The 16,972-nt window shown below is 32.9% G+C and overlaps 2 protein-coding genes across 2 annotated transcripts; both read left to right on the top strand.

Annotated features, from left to right (window-relative positions):
• Window positions 1–435: 435 nt before the first annotated feature.
• Window positions 436–3,454, top strand: LOC123890162 (probable terpene synthase 2). The gene is made up of 7 exons (XM_045939711.1): window positions 436–627; window positions 714–1,002; window positions 1,108–1,480; window positions 1,588–1,806; window positions 1,893–2,031; window positions 2,635–2,883; window positions 2,981–3,454. The coding sequence occupies exons 1-7, from the start codon at window positions 499–501 to the stop codon at window positions 3,272–3,274; spliced, it is 1,692 nt and encodes a 563-aa protein (XP_045795667.1). The 5' UTR covers window positions 436–498; the 3' UTR covers window positions 3,275–3,454.
• Window positions 3,455–6,213: 2,759 nt separating this feature from the next.
• Window positions 6,214–15,377, top strand: LOC123892548 (probable terpene synthase 2). The gene is made up of 8 exons (XM_045942360.1): window positions 6,214–6,402; window positions 6,489–6,777; window positions 6,883–7,255; window positions 7,363–7,581; window positions 7,668–7,710; window positions 13,994–14,089; window positions 14,691–14,939; window positions 15,037–15,377. Exons 1-8 carry the CDS (start codon window positions 6,274–6,276, stop codon window positions 15,328–15,330), a joined length of 1,692 nt encoding a protein of 563 aa, XP_045798316.1. The 5' UTR covers window positions 6,214–6,273; the 3' UTR covers window positions 15,331–15,377.
• Window positions 15,378–16,972: the final 1,595 nt, after the last annotated feature.

Here is a 16,972-nt window from a genome sequence, read left to right as displayed (position 1 = left end):
GTAATGAATTGAAGTTTCTAATATAGCCTGCTCCAACTCCAAGCCAACGTGCATGGTCTTGAAATTTCAAATTGATTAAGATTATATGATATAATTTGTATGTATGCACATAATCATGTACTTTCAGTATCAAGTATAAAAGCCAACGTGGGCTTGACCAAAAATAAAACAAAGAAAAGCCAACATGAGTCTGCTCAAGCCAACGTGTACAAATTGTATCAAATTAATTAATTAAGAATATATACTTTACTTCATTATTATAATATACATATAATTTGTACTTGTATGCTCTTACTAATATAATTTAAAAAAGATTTATCACTGTAGAAAACGTGGATCATGTTTCAAATTAAAAATAGGCTAGCTAATATTAATTATAGAGGCAACAGCTCTTGGAAGTTTATTATAAATATCTACAAGCAGAAGTGAGCATATATCATTCCCAATTAACTCAAAACCTTAGAGCTGAAGTGATTAATTAATTAATTAATTTGAAGTATGTCTCTCGTAGCAGATTTTCAACCTAGCTTCAATCCTAATACCAAAACTGTTTTGGATAGAAATGTTGCAGATTTTCAACCTAGCTTTTGGAGAGATTATTTCGTTCAATATGCTTCTGAATCTATGGTACGTAAACATGCATTATCAATTTTTCTTTTAAATCAAGTGCATCTACTCTTTTCGATCCTTATTTAAAAAATGGTTTCTTCCAGGAACTTGATCAAAATATGCTCGCACAAATTGAGCCACTCAAAAAATATGTGAGGGATATGCTAGTCTTAAAGACAGATAATCTCATGACAAAAGTTCACTTGATTGATTCAATATTCCGCTTAGGTCTGAGCTATCATTTTGAAAATGAGATTGAAGAGGTTTTTCAACATGAGATTCACAACAATTATGTTCAAAACGGAGAAATAATAACTTTTGAAGAAGATGATCTTAACTCTCTTGCTGTGCTATTTAGATTGTTGAGGCAACAAGGATTTCACGTTTCACCAAGTATATATCTTCATCTTATTTAATTACATTGATTTCTTAATTTTTATAATATTCTACTTCATCTTATGTTCAATTGTTGTTGATTGATAAAAAAAACAAAACTAGATGTATTCAAGAAATTCAAAGATGAAGAAGGAAATTTTAGTGAAAGACTACTTATAGGAAATGTTGAAGGGATGTTAAGCTTGTATGAAGCCACACATCTTATGGTTCATGGAGAGGACATTTTGGAAGAAGCCTTGTCCTTCACTACCACTCATCTTGAGTCCGTTGCCAAACTGAGTCATTCTCTTGCAATACAAGTCAAACGTAGCTTAAGGCAAACTGTTCACAAGAATATGCCAAGGCTGGAGGCACGGAGTTATATTTCCATATATGAGCAAGATCCTTCACACAATGAAAATTTGCTCATCTTGGCAAAATTAGATTTTAATATGCTCCAACGACTACACCAAATTGAATTTGGCAACGTTTCCAAGTAAGTAAGGACTCTTAAGTCAAATAATTTTATTAACTAGCTAGAAAAACATTTTTAAATTTGATTTCATTATTATTAAATATTCTTGTTTTTGGCCTTTATGATAGATGGTGGAAAGACTTGGACGTGTGTAATAAACTACCGTTTGTACGAGATAGGATTGTCGAATGTTGTGTTTGGGGTTTGGCGGTATATTTTGAACCTCAATATTCTAGTGGAAGAATTCTTATGGCAAAATTAATCATGATAATGACAGCAATTGATGATGCATATGATGCATATGGAACAATCGATGAATTAGAACTTTTTACTGAGGCAATTGAAAGGTGAGTTAGCATATCTCACTCACTCACGTACACATATACATATTTTTGTTTTCTTTTGATCTAATTGTTATGAAAATGATTTTCAGGTGGGACATGAGTTGTTTAGATAAACTTCCAGATTACATGCAGATTCTTTATAAGATATTCTTTGATTTTTACGAAGGAATTGAGCAACAAATGAAAAATGATGGAAGATTATATGTCCTAAAATACTACAAGAAAGAAGTAAGAACTTTTACAAAAAAAAAGTTTTTTTTACTTTCACTACCACTTTAATCTGGTTCGGGGGTCAGTTCTGGAACCAAGTGATTCCAGTCCCTTTAGAACTTTTCCTATTTTTTTTTTTTTATTCAAAGAACTTTTGCTTTTTATATATTAATATTCAATACTAATAATTGTTTTAATCATTAAATTCTTATAATTAACAAAGTATAAGTTATATTTTTTATTTTATATTGGTAGGAGTTACATTACATAATTATTGAACAAATATTTCATTTTAATTTGATAAAATTTAAGTTTCAATTATTAATTTAAGAATAAAAGTTCACAAAAGTTTAGAAATTCGATTTTCTTTATTTCTTGAAATATAATTGCACGTATTTAACTTTTTTATGCTTCAAAAAATAATAGTGATTTACATTTCCCTCTTATAAGTTCATAATAATGTTCTTAAAATTTAGCACAAAGGTTTTTAACGAAGGAGAAACTATTTAAGATTGAGTTTAGTAAAAAAATTCTTTGTAAAATTAAATTAAATTCTAGCTATACTCAAATTTGTACCTAAAATCAAATAAAATTAACTATTACATTGTATTCGAGTTGCAGTTCAAAAAATTCATTCAAGGTTATATAACTGAAGCCAGATGGTTAAACAAAAAATACCAACCAACTTTGGAAGAATACTTTCGATTAGCAATCGAGTCTGGTGGCTATGTACTGATGACAACGACTTGTTACATTGGTATGGGAGGCATAGCAACAGAGGACATCTTCAAATGGATTTCAAATGAGCCAAAAATTGATAATGCGGCTATGATCCTGGCAAGAATAATGGATGACATTGCTTCGAACGAGGTAGATATATATAGCAATTATTTTCAAATATGTATACTGCTCTTAAAAAATTCATATGATGTCAATACTTACATGAAATATTATTTGTTGCTTATAGTTTGAACATGAAAGAGATCACATTCCCTCGTTTTTGGAATGCTATATGAAGCAATACAATGTCTCTAGGGAAACTGCCCTTCAAGAAGGTCAAAGGAGAATTTATGATGCTTGGAAAGATATTAATAACGAATGTCTTAGGCCAACTGAAGTTCCAATGCCTATTCTGACGCGTATTATAAATCTCTCACGTTTTATGGATGTGGTTTATAAAGATAAAGACAACTTCACGGATCCTAAAGGAGAAATGAAATCATTCATTAAAGCTATGCTCGTAGAACCAGTACCAATTTGAACATTATTGAGTTTACCGTTTCAAATCGTTATATTTCTGTTTAAATAAAAAAAACATGCATGTATGGTCTTTTTCTTTTTCTTTTGAAAGTTTGTGTTCAATGTATAAGCGTGTTATTTATTTATTTGCATTACTAACAATTTTCTCATGAGTATTAATATTGGCTAGATCATTATTATACATCCATCACTTATTTATTATTTTAATTTTTAAAATAAAAAGTTAAAGAGGTCAACCTCTAAGAACATAATATAAAAAGGAAGAGAGATACATAGGAGGGGGAAACAAGCGAATCTCCCCCAAGATTAAGAAAAGCGAAAATTAGATAGCCAAGCATAACGTTACTTTTTCCTTCAAAAAAAAAACATAACGTTACTTTCATATGAATCGGTAGTAATTAATATTTTGTCTCATGAATAATTTATTTAGTACTCAGCTCCCTTCGGCTTTATTTATAAGTAAAAGTCAACAAAAAAATTTGATCTTAAATATAAGCAAAAGTAACCATAGTCCCAATGCAAATTTAATGCATTGTTAAGGATAATATAGTAAATGTAACAATTTTCGTAATAGGTGTGAAACGATAGAATTTGGCTTATAAAGAAGGCCGGAGAGAGTATTGATATTATTTTGAACTATTAGACCAAATTTTTTTAGACTTAATTGCATATTTAGTTCGTAATTTGGTCTCTTATATATATATATATATATATATATATATATATATATATATATATATATATTACTGATGTCAACTTAAGTTCGTTTTTTTTATTAAGTTTTGAGTTCTTTTCGTTTAACTTTTTGTTAAATTTTGAGTTAATTTCGTCTAAAACATCCACGTAACACCCTACTAAGTTGTCGAGTTATGCAAATTCGTTAGCTACATGGACGATTTAAATCGAAATTTGACTAAAAGGACTAACTTAAAATTTTTTAAACTTAACGGACCAAATTAAAACGTAAAATAATCATAAGGGACCAAATATATAATTAAGCCATATTTTTTGTTTTGACTAGAGGTTTGACAAAAATTTGACACCCCTATATATTGAATAGATATTTGCTTAGAATCATACAAGCCTACAACTATCAATTTCACTTTGAAGAAAATGAGAAAATTCGAACATCATTTGTCTTGCTGTTTTTGCTTTTTTCTTAATGTTTTTAAGGTATTTAATCGATTTTCTAATTTTATATACTAGTTGAGTTTTTTTTCAATTTCAAAAACAAAAAAACAAAAAACAACAACAACAACAATAATAATAAGTACTTCTGTGATCAATATTGTATAATCATGTTTTTCATCTTTATATAATTTTTTAAATTTACTGTAATTTAATTATTGTAGTACAAATGGTGTGCTTGAAGCGGTTGAGAACAGTGTTTCAGCTTCAATCCCAATATCAGAAGTTATATCTTGTAAAACTAATATTGAATGTACTCAAATATGTATAAAACAAGGCAAGGACGGTGGACGGTGGATTTGTTGTGTGGTCTATCTGGACATCTCGGAATGATATTTTCTTTGTCGGTGGGGCTTCAACGATTGATAATCTTGTGGATAGGGTGAAACTCTCATCTTGAAAATGGTTTCTTGGTAAAAACCTGATAGCCCCCAGCTCTTTCTACGAGTGGGAGGTTCAAACTCGCTTGTGCTGGTCCAATAAAGCGAGGTGCGGATGCGGTGCTTGGATATTTCTGGCTCGTGGTGAGTGGTATCTCTTGGGGTGTCCGCTCTTAGTTGGCTTTTCTCATCACCTCTTTTTGGTGGCTAGTTTGAGTGGTTTTGGTGGTTTGTTGCTCTCCGAAGCCCTTTTTGGATGTTTCTTATGTATATTTCTATTTTATTTTTGAGTATTTTTTGTACTCTTGCTCTGTATTCATATATTAACACGTCACTAATAAATTTTAATATTATAACTATATCATATTCTTACAATGGCAAATAATTTTATAACGAGACTATTAGTCAAAAAAAATAATTAGAACACGGGACTAATTGCGCACTATATTCATCCTATAATAAAAACAATATTGCGGCAACACCACAATCCGTGCATAATGCACGGGTATTATCCTAGTATCTCTTATATTCTAAGCTTACTCTGATACGCTAACTCTAAACCTAATCATTTTCCCGCTCATTTTCCCTCTCATTTTAACCCTAATTTAATTCAAATAAAATGTTAAAAAATACCTCAACAAAAATCGAACTTGTGACCTTTAAGAAATATTTGGTGCATTTACCACTAGGCTACATCAATCAATCTGGTATGATTTTGTAACCCACGTGTAATAAATAAAAAATTTCTACCATTATTACATATTACATCTAATCAGACTGGTGCGTGCACGGGTCGAAACTTCTAGTTAATATAAAAGATCCCTCACAATGAATTGATGTTTCTAATATGGCCTGCTCCCATCGACGTGTTTCTAATCTAATTATTGAATTTATTTTTATATAAAAATTAAGGGTGTGCTCATATAGCTCATTAGTAATGAATTGAAGTTTCTAATATAGCCTGCTCCAACTCCAAGCCAACGTGCATGGTCTTGAAATTTCAAATTGATTAAGATTATATGATATAATTTGTATGTATGCACATAATCATGTACTTTCAGTATCAAGTATAAAAGCCAACGTGGGCTTGACCAAAAATAAAACAAAGAAAAGCCAACATGAGTCTGCTCAAGCCAACGTGTACAAATTGTATCAAATTAATTAATTAAGAATATATACTTTACTTCATTATTATAATATACATATAATTTGTACTTGTATGCTCTTACTAATATAATTTAAAAAAGATTTATCACTGTAGAAAACGTGGATCATGTTTCAAATTAAAAATAGGCTAGCTAATATTAATTATAGAGGCAACAGCTCTTGGAAGTTTATTATAAATATCTACAAGCAGAAGTGAGCATATATCATTCCCAATTAACTCAAAACCTTAGAGCTGAAGTGATTAATTAATTAATTAATTTGAAGTATGTCTCTCGTAGCAGATTTTCAACCTAGCTTCAATCCTAATACCAAAACTGTTTTGGATAGAAATGTTGCAGATTTTCAACCTAGCTTTTGGAGAGATTATTTCGTTCAATATGCTTCTGAATCTATGGTACGTAAACATGCATTATCAATTTTTCTTTTAAATCAAGTGCATCTACTCTTTTCGATCCTTATTTAAAAAATGGTTTCTTCCAGGAACTTGATCAAAATATGCTCGCACAAATTGAGCCACTCAAAAAATATGTGAGGGATATGCTAGTCTTAAAGACAGATAATCTCATGACAAAAGTTCACTTGATTGATTCAATATTCCGCTTAGGTCTGAGCTATCATTTTGAAAATGAGATTGAAGAGGTTTTTCAACATGAGATTCACAACAATTATGTTCAAAACGGAGAAATAATAACTTTTGAAGAAGATGATCTTAACTCTCTTGCTGTGCTATTTAGATTGTTGAGGCAACAAGGATTTCACGTTTCACCAAGTATATATCTTCATCTTATTTAATTACATTGATTTCTTAATTTTTATAATATTCTACTTCATCTTATGTTCAATTGTTGTTGATTGATAAAAAAAACAAAACTAGATGTATTCAAGAAATTCAAAGATGAAGAAGGAAATTTTAGTGAAAGACTACTTATAGGAAATGTTGAAGGGATGTTAAGCTTGTATGAAGCCACACATCTTATGGTTCATGGAGAGGACATTTTGGAAGAAGCCTTGTCCTTCACTACCACTCATCTTGAGTCCGTTGCCAAACTGAGTCATTCTCTTGCAATACAAGTCAAACGTAGCTTAAGGCAAACTGTTCACAAGAATATGCCAAGGCTGGAGGCACGGAGTTATATTTCCATATATGAGCAAGATCCTTCACACAATGAAAATTTGCTCATCTTGGCAAAATTAGATTTTAATATGCTCCAACGACTACACCAAATTGAATTTGGCAACGTTTCCAAGTAAGTAAGGACTCTTAAGTCAAATAATTTTATTAACTAGCTAGAAAAACATTTTTAAATTTGATTTCATTATTATTAAATATTCTTGTTTTTGGCCTTTATGATAGATGGTGGAAAGACTTGGACGTGTGTAATAAACTACCGTTTGTACGAGATAGGATTGTCGAATGTTGTGTTTGGGGTTTGGCGGTATATTTTGAACCTCAATATTCTAGTGGAAGAATTCTTATGGCAAAATTAATCATGATAATGACAGCAATTGATGATGCATATGATGCATATGGAACAATCGATGAATTAGAACTTTTTACTGAGGCAATTGAAAGGTGAGTTAGCATATCTCACTCACTCACGTACACATATACATATTTTTGTTTTCTTTTGATCTAATTGTTATGAAAATGATTTTCAGGTGGGACATGAGTTGTTTAGATAAACTTCCAGATTACATGCAGATTCTGATGAAGTATCAAAGTAAGTATATAATTATCGTATCCACAGGGATTGTTCCGAATCAAATACGAGTAAATTGGATCATATAAAAGTAATTTGCAATAAAATAAAATAGGGGGAAGTGTTCAGATTTCAGACTTGAGAAAGTAAATGACAAGAAAATAAGGTTTTCTTTCAAGATGCGAAGGCGATTGGATCTTTTCGGTTCATCTAATCACTATTGTCTCGGATATCTCATGCGTATTAACAAATTACAAACTTAGTTCCATGATTCGATTAAAATAAATAACTATGTCCAATGTCTTGGTACATAGTCCTCTCAATTGATTATCAATCCCTAATGTCTTAGGATGACCTATAATCAATTGAGGTTTGTTTCCCTTTAATCCTTGAATTCACAATTAACAAACCTATATGTCTAAAGAATAAGTTAATTGTACAATTATCTCTAGGTCAATCAATTCGTTTCTAATGTCTTAGTAAACAAACAATTATAATCATCAAACAATTCGCGACGTTGTATAAAGCATTAAGAACAAGAGATAAAAGAATGAAACTAACTTCGTAATTATATTAAAACATCATATGAAATTCATGGTTCAAGACAATAATAACTAGAATCCCCTAGGATCCAATCATAGAGTTTAGTTACTCATAATCATAGAAACAACAATAATTAGAGTGAAAGAATTCATTACAATGAAGAACAATGAAGAAATTCGTGCTCTGATCTTGATCTCAAAAGTGCCTCTGTCGCCGTCAAAACTGTCCAACCCTAATTCTGAACAGAAAAAGTATATATATAGTGTAATCTGCGTACCGGCGCCCCGCGCCAGCCCGTCTACGCGCCGCGCAGACTGACAGAATCCTCAGGCAATTCTAGCATCGTTTCTGCGCGGCGCGCCAGCTTGGCAGAATCTACAGACACTTCTAGCAGCTTCTGGGCGCGGCGCGTGATGCTTCCTTGGTCTAGGCGCAGTACACTTCTATTCCTTCACTTTTTGGCCTCAAATCCTTGTGTTCCGAGCATTCTTGTCATGATTCTTTTCCTCTTTATTCTTGCATAAAAACATACTAAATGCTATCTAGAAATGCCCTAAAATGTGGTTAAAACATAGTAATGACGTGAAGTCATCACAACCCCAAACTTGAACTTTTCCTTGTCCTCAAGGAATACCTTCATCCATCGGAAAACCTGGCACTATCTTTACAGCTTAATTCAAATACATCAGAATCAGTCAAGTCAATCATACACATGCAACATTTCAAAGATCATCCCTATTATCAATATACTCGCACACAAATGAACATTGGAAAAATCAAGAACTTCTCACAAATATTGACCAAACAATAATCACTTCACTCCCTCACATTCTCTCCTGTTTGCATTGTTAAATTCACTCAATCAACACATACATAGCCATTCTACCATATGCTTGCAAACATTCTAACAATCGATCGACATGCATAAAAATTCACACCTTTAGAGGACTTGAGGGTTATAACGGGGCTTAGGTTTTTATGGTGGATATTTTTTTTGGATGGTAAGCAGAAAAACTTGGAGTTTTAAGGATCACCTATTCACATGATTGGATATTTATTCAAACATCTTCCCCAAAAATCAAGAATTGTTATACTAGAGAACCTTTTTCATTTCTTCTTTTTTTTTTTTTTTTTTGAAGAGATTCATTTACATTCTCTCTTGGTGTCATTTTTTTTTCTTTCTTTTTTTTTTTTCACTATATTTTCAAAATATTTTTCTTTTTGGTTCTCTAGTACCCCACCCCAAACTTCATCAGTTGCTAATACCAAAAGCAACCCCAAACTTAATGATGAGCAATGTGCTCGAGTCATAAGTTATGATCTAACTCCAAGAAAATCATCTTTTTTTTTTTTTTTATAGTTTCAAAACTTGGGTTGTCACACAACAAAATTTTTCATTCGGCTCAAATGGGGTTAACGAAGGATATAACATTTTTAAAGGTGGCTTCAACAAGGCTCAAGGTACCAAACAACGTGCCTCGGTGTGTAATTCAGAGCAATTAATCAATTAAGAGAACAAAAGCAAGTTCTAGAGAATTAGCTAAGTTGTGGAATCTCTCATAACAAGAAAAAGTTATGTGTTTGGGCTCGAAAACTCACGGCTAGGCCGGATTATCGAGTGGTCAATGTTTGAGAAACTTCCTCAATTTTTCTAATTATCATAAAATATAACAAGCAATTAACACAGAGACTCACAAATCATATCGCATGGATGGTAACACAGATGATCCTTAATGACATTTAAACAAAACTGTTCTGAAATGCACAAGCTTTCAAACAGACACAAGCATTCATAAAAGACAAAAACAAATTCAAGTTGAAGGGATTAAGTAGTACCATAGAGTCAATGCGGATGGGACGATCCGCTCCCATCACGTCGATCTCCGAGGCCCAGGTCCGCCTCATCAAACATACTTCTCTCCTGATATGCAGCACGACAGAATTCACAGGCCTTTCTGGCCATCTCTGGGCGCGCCGCGCTGGTTCTCTGCGCCGGAGCGTGTCAAGTCAGTGTTTACAGGCCTTTCTAGGCCTCTCCTGGCGCCTGGGCGTGTCAAGTCAGTGTTTACAGGCCTTTCTAGGCCTCTCCTGGCGCCTGGGCGTGCCTGTCTCTTTGACTCCACTTCCGCACTTGCTTAACCTGCAACCACAACTAAGGCATAACACGAATAGACATTAGTAACAATTAAAAACCTTGGGTTGACTCCCAAGCAGCGCTCGTTTAACGTCCATAGCTTCGACGGTCCATGACTTCAAATTAGGGAGGATATTTCAGACTTGTTTCACCCCAACTCCTCTTTTGCTCTTTCTTCAACCGAGAATTATTCAGATCAACAAGCAATGATTTCACTATTATCGGACGGCGAATGAACTTTATCTGCTTATTCCTCCCTTTCTTTCTTTTCTTCTTTCGTGCTCCTTTTGGACCTTCCTTAGAATCATCCACACTCTTTTTCCTAAAACTCATCATGACGGTTTCAACTAGCTTCGTCACTTCTTTCTTTACTAAACATTCCAAATGAGGGATAAAAATTTTACAAGCACCCACACCCGGATTTACTTCTTCCTCCTTATACACCTTGTGCAACCAAAAGGCAGGGATTATACCATTTAAATTCCAAGCCGAAGTGTCATAATCCTTCTCCAATTCTTTAACAAGGTCATCTTCTTCCAAAGGAGTAAGCAAGCTACTAAGTATGACCGGTTGCTTTGAATCTTCTCCCAAGAATACATACTTCCAATTAGGAGGAAGTTCTTGCAACCCCGGAGGACTTGGCTCAAACTCTTCCTCCACTAGCAATGTCTCCTCCACTTTTAGCGTTTCCGCTACTTGGCACTCATCCAATTGTTGAAGAAAAAGTTCAATTTCATGATCCCATTCTTCTTCTCTCACATCCTTTGCCACATCCTCTAACACATCCACCTTGAAACATTCGGGTACCACTCCACAAAACTTTGTTGCTTCAAACACCTTGAAGCATACTTGTTCATTGTCTAGACGAAACATGAGCTCACCCATCTCAACGTCAATTAGCGCCCTTCCGGTGGCTAAGAATGGTCTTCCCAACAAGAGAGGAACTTCAGCGTCCTCCTCCATATCTAGAATCACGAAATCAGCCGGGAATACAAATTCAGCACATCTTACCAAAACATCTTGTAAAATTCCATGTGGATAGGTAATTGACCGGTCGGCAAGAGATAGTTGCATCTTTGTCGGTTTAGCCACGGCACCCGGGATGCGCTTCATCATAGACAAGGGCATCAAATTGATGCTTGCACCCAAGTCACATAAAGCTCTCCTAACATGTAAGTTTCCAATAGAGCATGGAATGGTGAAACTTCCCGGATCCTTCTTCTTTTGTGGAAGCTTCTTTTGAATTATTGCACTACACTCTTCGGTCATGTCTACCGTCTCGTCATCAAGAGGTTTTCGCTTCTTTGTCAAAAGCTCCTTCATAAATTTCGCATATATGGGCATTTGTTCCAAAGCCTCTGCAAAAGGAATATTCGCTTGGAGACTATGAAGCATTTTCATGAAATTTTTGAAGTGTTGGTGCTCTTTCTCCGTAGCCTTCTTCTTTCGCGGATACGGCAACTTGGCATGGAATGAAGTGTTTTCCCCTTTGTTGCTATCCTTCTTTTCTAAGCTTTGATCTTTCTTCAAAGTGTGGTTCTTTTCAACTAACTTCTCATCACTCTCTTTTTGAATTTTTTTCTCTCTCTCATTTTCGACTACTTCTTCTATCTCACCTTCAATCTCATTTTCTACTCCACATTCTTTTTCAACTTCACCCTCATTCTCATTTTTTTCTTCTCTCTTTTCTTTCACTCCCTCTTTACTCGTCTCACTTTTTTTCTTCATCTCGACCTCCGGTGGGGGAACCACTCTACTTCTCAAGTTGATCGCCTTGCAGCTTTCATGACCAGAATTATCTTTTATAGAACCTTCAAAGCCATTATTTTGAGTAGCCAAGAATTGCCTTGACAATTGACCCATTTGAGTTTCTAGGTTCTTGATTGAAGCTTCATGATTCTTGTTAGCAATGTCTTGGTTAGCTTTCATTTGGTCTTGGCTAATCTTCATTGCTTCAAAATTTCCTTGGGTCACCTTGATAGCTAAGATAAGATTATCTTCAAAAGAATCTACAAGGTGATCTTCCGACGGTTGCTCTTGAGGAATTTCTTTATTTTGAGTTAAACATGAGCTATTTCCATAAGAAAAGTTCATGTGATTCTTCCCTCCAAGTTTATAGGCATTGAAATATGGATTGTTTTGCTTCCCATTCCACATGTAGCTCATCTGCTCTTGGGCTGCTAATTGTGTGGTAATAATTTGTAGTAGAGCATTCATTAACTTGTAACTTGTTAAAAGTTCGTTTTGATTGTCTAATTCAAGCATGACTTCCTGCCTGGTCTAAACAACAAAGAAAATACCTTAGTAGCACTTGCACTAAACAATAGTGAAAACGAAAATAAAATAAAATTTAGAACTAATTTTTATATGTTTTTCTTCTTAAAGGAATGCTAAATAAAAATAAAACAATAAAACTACTTAGTATGGTCCAATTGCCTTGTTGATTCAATCAACAATCCCCGGCAACGGCGCCATTTGATGAAGTATCAAAGTAAGTATATAATTATCGTATCCACAGGGATTGTTCCGAATCAAATACGAGTAAATTGGATCATATAAAAGTAATTTGCAATAAAATAAAATAGGGGGAAGTGTTCAGATTTCAGACTTGAGAAAGTAAATGACAAGAAAATAAGGTTTTCTTTCAAGATGCGAAGGCGATTGGATCTTTTCGGTTCATCTAATCACTATTGTCTCGGATATCTCATGCGTATTAACAAATTACAAACTTAGTTCCATGATTCGATTAAAATAAATAACTATGTCCAATGTCTTGGTACATAGTCCTCTCAATTGATTATCAATCCCTAATGTCTTAGGATGACCTATAATCAATTGAGGTTTGTTTCCCTTTAATCCTTGAATTCACAATTAACAAACCTATATGTCTAAAGAATAAGTTAATTGTACAATTATCTCTAGGTCAATCAATTCGTTTCTAATGTCTTAGTAAACAAACAATTATAATCATCAAACAATTCGCGACGTTGTATAAAGCATTAAGAACAAGAGATAAAAGAATGAAACTAACTTCGTAATTATATTAAAACATCATATGAAATTCATGGTTCAAGACAATAATAACTAGAATCCCCTAGGATCCAATCATAGAGTTTAGTTACTCATAATCATAGAAACAACAATAATTAGAGTGAAAGAATTCATTACAATGAAGAACAATGAAGAAATTCGTGCTCTGATCTTGATCTCAAAAGTGCCTCTGTCGCCGTCAAAACTGTCCAACCCTAATTCTGAACAGAAAAAGTATATATATAGTGTAATCTGCGTACCGGCGCCCCGCGCCAGCCCGTCTGCGCGCCGCGCAGACTGACAGAATCCTCAGGCAATTCTAGCATCGTTTCTGCGCGGCGCGCCAGCTTGGCAGAATCTACAGACACTTCTAGCAGCTTCTGGGCGCGGCGCGTGATGCTTCCTTGGTCTAGGCGCAGTACACTTCTATTCCTTCACTTTTTGGCCTCAAATCCTTGTGTTCCGAGCATTCTTGTCATGATTCTTTTCCTCTTTATTCTTGCATAAAAACATACTAAATGCTATCTAGAAATGCCCTAAAATGTGGTTAAAACATAGTAATGACGTGAAGTCATCAGATTCTTTATAAGATATTCTTTGATTTTTACGAAGGAATTGAGCAACAAATGAAAAATGATGGAAGATTATATGTCCTAAAATACTACAAGAAAGAAGTAAGAACTTTTACAAAAAAAAAGTTTTTTTTACTTTCACTACCACTTTAATCTGGTTCGGGGGTCAGTTCTGGAACCAAGTGATTCCAGTCCCTTTAGAACTTTTCCTATTTTTTTTTTTATTCAAAGAACTTTTGCTTTTTATATATTAATATTCAATACTAATAATTGTTTTAATCATTAAATTCTTATAATTAACAAAGTATAAGTTATATTTTTTATTTTATATTGGTAGGAGTTACATTACATAATTATTGAACAAATATTTCATTTTAATTTGATAAAATTTAAGTTTCAATTATTAATTTAAGAATAAAAGTTCACAAAAGTTTAGAAATTCGATTTTCTTTATTTCTTGAAATATAATTGCACGTATTTAACTTTTTTATGCTTCAAAAAATAATAGTGATTTACATTTCCCTCTTATAAGTTCATAATAATGTTCTTAAAATTTAGCACAAAGGTTTTTAACGAAGGAGAAACTATTTAAGATTGAGTTTAGTAAAAAAATTCTTTGTAAAATTAAATTAAATTCTAGCTATACTCAAATTTGTACCTAAAATCAAATAAAATTAACTATTACATTGTATTCGAGTTGCAGTTCAAAAAATTCATTCAAGGTTATATAACTGAAGCCAGATGGTTAAACAAAAAATACCAACCAACTTTGGAAGAATACTTTCGATTAGCAATCGAGTCTGGTGGCTATGTACTGATGACAACGACTTGTTACATTGGTATGGGAGGCATAGCAACAGAGGACATCTTCAAATGGATTTCAAATGAGCCAAAAATTGATAATGCGGCTATGATCCTGGCAAGAATAATGGATGACATTGCTTCGAACGAGGTAGATATATATAGCAATTATTTTCAAATATGTATACTGCTCTTAAAAAATTCATATGATGTCAATACTTACATGAAATATTATTTGTTGCTTATAGTTTGAACATGAAAGAGATCACATTCCCTCGTTTTTGGAATGCTATATGAAGCAATACAATGTCTCTAGGGAAACTGCCCTTCAAGAAGGTCAAAGGAGAATTTATGATGCTTGGAAAGATATTAATAACGAATGTCTTAGGCCAACTGAAGTTCCAATGCCTATTCTGACGCGTATTATAAATCTCTCACGTTTTATGGATGTGGTTTATAAAGATAAAGACAACTTCACGGATCCTAAAGGAGAAATGAAATCATTCATTAAAGCTATGCTCGTAGAACCAGTACCAATTTGAACATTATTGAGTTTACCGTTTCAAATCGTTATATTTCTGTTTAAATAAAAAAAACAAGCATGTATGGTCTTTTTCTTTTTCTTTTGAAAGTTTGTGTTCAATGTATAAGCGTGTTATTTATTTATTTGCATTACTAACAATTTTCTCATGAGTATTAATATTGGCTAGATCATTATTATACATCCATCACTTATTTATTATTTTAATTTTTAAAATAAAAAGTTAAAGAGGTCAACCTCTAAGAACATAATATAAAAAGGAAGAGAGATACATAGGAGGGGGAAACAAGCGAATCTCCCCCAAGATTAAGAAAAGCGAAAATTAGATAGCCAAGCATAACGTTACTTTTTCCTTAAAAAAAAAAACATAACGTTACTTTCATATGAATCGGTAGTAATTAATATTTTGTCTCATGAATAATTTATTTAGTACTCAGCTCCCTTCGGCTTTATTTATAAGTAAACGTCAACAAAAAAATTTGATCTTAAATATAAGCAAAAGTAACCATAGTCCCAATGCAAATTTAATGCATTGTTAAGGATAATATAGTAAATGTAACAATTTTCGTAATAGGTGTGAAATGATAGAATTTGGCTTATAAAGAAGGCCGGAGAGAGTATTGATATTATTTTGAACTATTAGACCAAATTTTTTTAGACTTAATTGCATATTTAGTTCGTAATTTGGTCTCTTATATATATATATATTACTGATGTCAACTTAAGTTCGTTTTTTTTATTAAGTTTTGAGTTCTTTTCGTTTAACTTTTTGTTAAATTTTGAGTTAATTTCGTCTAAAACATCCACGTAACACCCTACTAAGTTGTCGAGTTATGCAAATTCGTTAGCTACATGGACGATTTAAATCGAAATTTGACTAAAAGGACTAACTTAAAATTTTTTAAACTTAACGGACCAAATTAAAACGTAAAATAATCATAAGGGACCAAATATATAATTAAGCCATATTTTTTGTTTTGACTAGAGGTTTGACAAAAATTTGACACCCCTATATATTGAATAGATATTTGCTTAGAATCATACAAGCCTACAACTATCAATTTCACTTTGAAGAAAATGAGAAAATTCGAACATCATTTGTCTTGCTGTTTTTGCTTTTTTCTTAATGTTTTTAAGGTATTTAATCGATTTTCTAATTTTATATACTAGTTGAGTTTTTTTTCAATTTCAAAAACAAAAAAACAAAAAACAACAACAACAACAATAATAATAAGTACTTCTGTGATCAATATTGTATAATCATGTTTTTCATCTTTATATAATTTTTTAAATTTACTGTAATTTAATTGTTGTAGTACAAATGGTGAGCTTGAAGCGGTTGAGAACAGTGTTTCAGCTTCAATCCCAATATCAGAAGTTATATCTTGTAAAACTAATATTGAATGTACTCAAATATGTATAAAACAAGGCAAGGACGGTGGACGGTGGATTTGTTGTGTGGTTTATCTGGACATCTCGGAATGATATTTTCTTTGTCGGTGGGGCTTCAACGATTGATAATCTTGTGGATAGGGTGAAACTCTCATCTTGAAAATGGTTTCTTGGTAAAAACCTGATAGCCCCCAGCTCTTTCTACGAGTGGGAGGTTCAAACTCGCTTGTGCTGGTCCAATAAAGCGAGGT

Source organism: Trifolium pratense, linkage group LG6 (genome assembly GCF_020283565.1).
Source record: "Trifolium pratense cultivar HEN17-A07 linkage group LG6, ARS_RC_1.1, whole genome shotgun sequence".
Classification (NCBI taxonomy): Eukaryota; Viridiplantae; Streptophyta; class Magnoliopsida; order Fabales; family Fabaceae; genus Trifolium; species Trifolium pratense.
This window is presented reverse-complemented; position numbering and strand designations above follow the sequence as displayed.

Coding starts and splice junctions, on each gene's coding strand:
- LOC123890162 (XM_045939711.1), top strand. CDS start 499: ATGTCTCTCGTAGCAGATTTTCAACCTAGCTTCAATCCTAATACCAAA. Junction 1,003..1,107: donor AGGATTTCACGTTTCACCAA/GTATATATCTTC, acceptor AAACAAAACTAG/ATGTATTCAAGAAATTCAAA. Junction 2,884..2,980: donor ATGACATTGCTTCGAACGAG/GTAGATATATAT, acceptor TGTTGCTTATAG/TTTGAACATGAAAGAGATCA.
- LOC123892548 (XM_045942360.1), top strand. CDS start 6,274: ATGTCTCTCGTAGCAGATTTTCAACCTAGCTTCAATCCTAATACCAAA. Junction 7,582..7,667: donor TTTACTGAGGCAATTGAAAG/GTGAGTTAGCAT, acceptor AATGATTTTCAG/GTGGGACATGAGTTGTTTAG. Junction 14,090..14,690: donor TAAAATACTACAAGAAAGAA/GTAAGAACTTTT, acceptor TTCGAGTTGCAG/TTCAAAAAATTCATTCAAGG.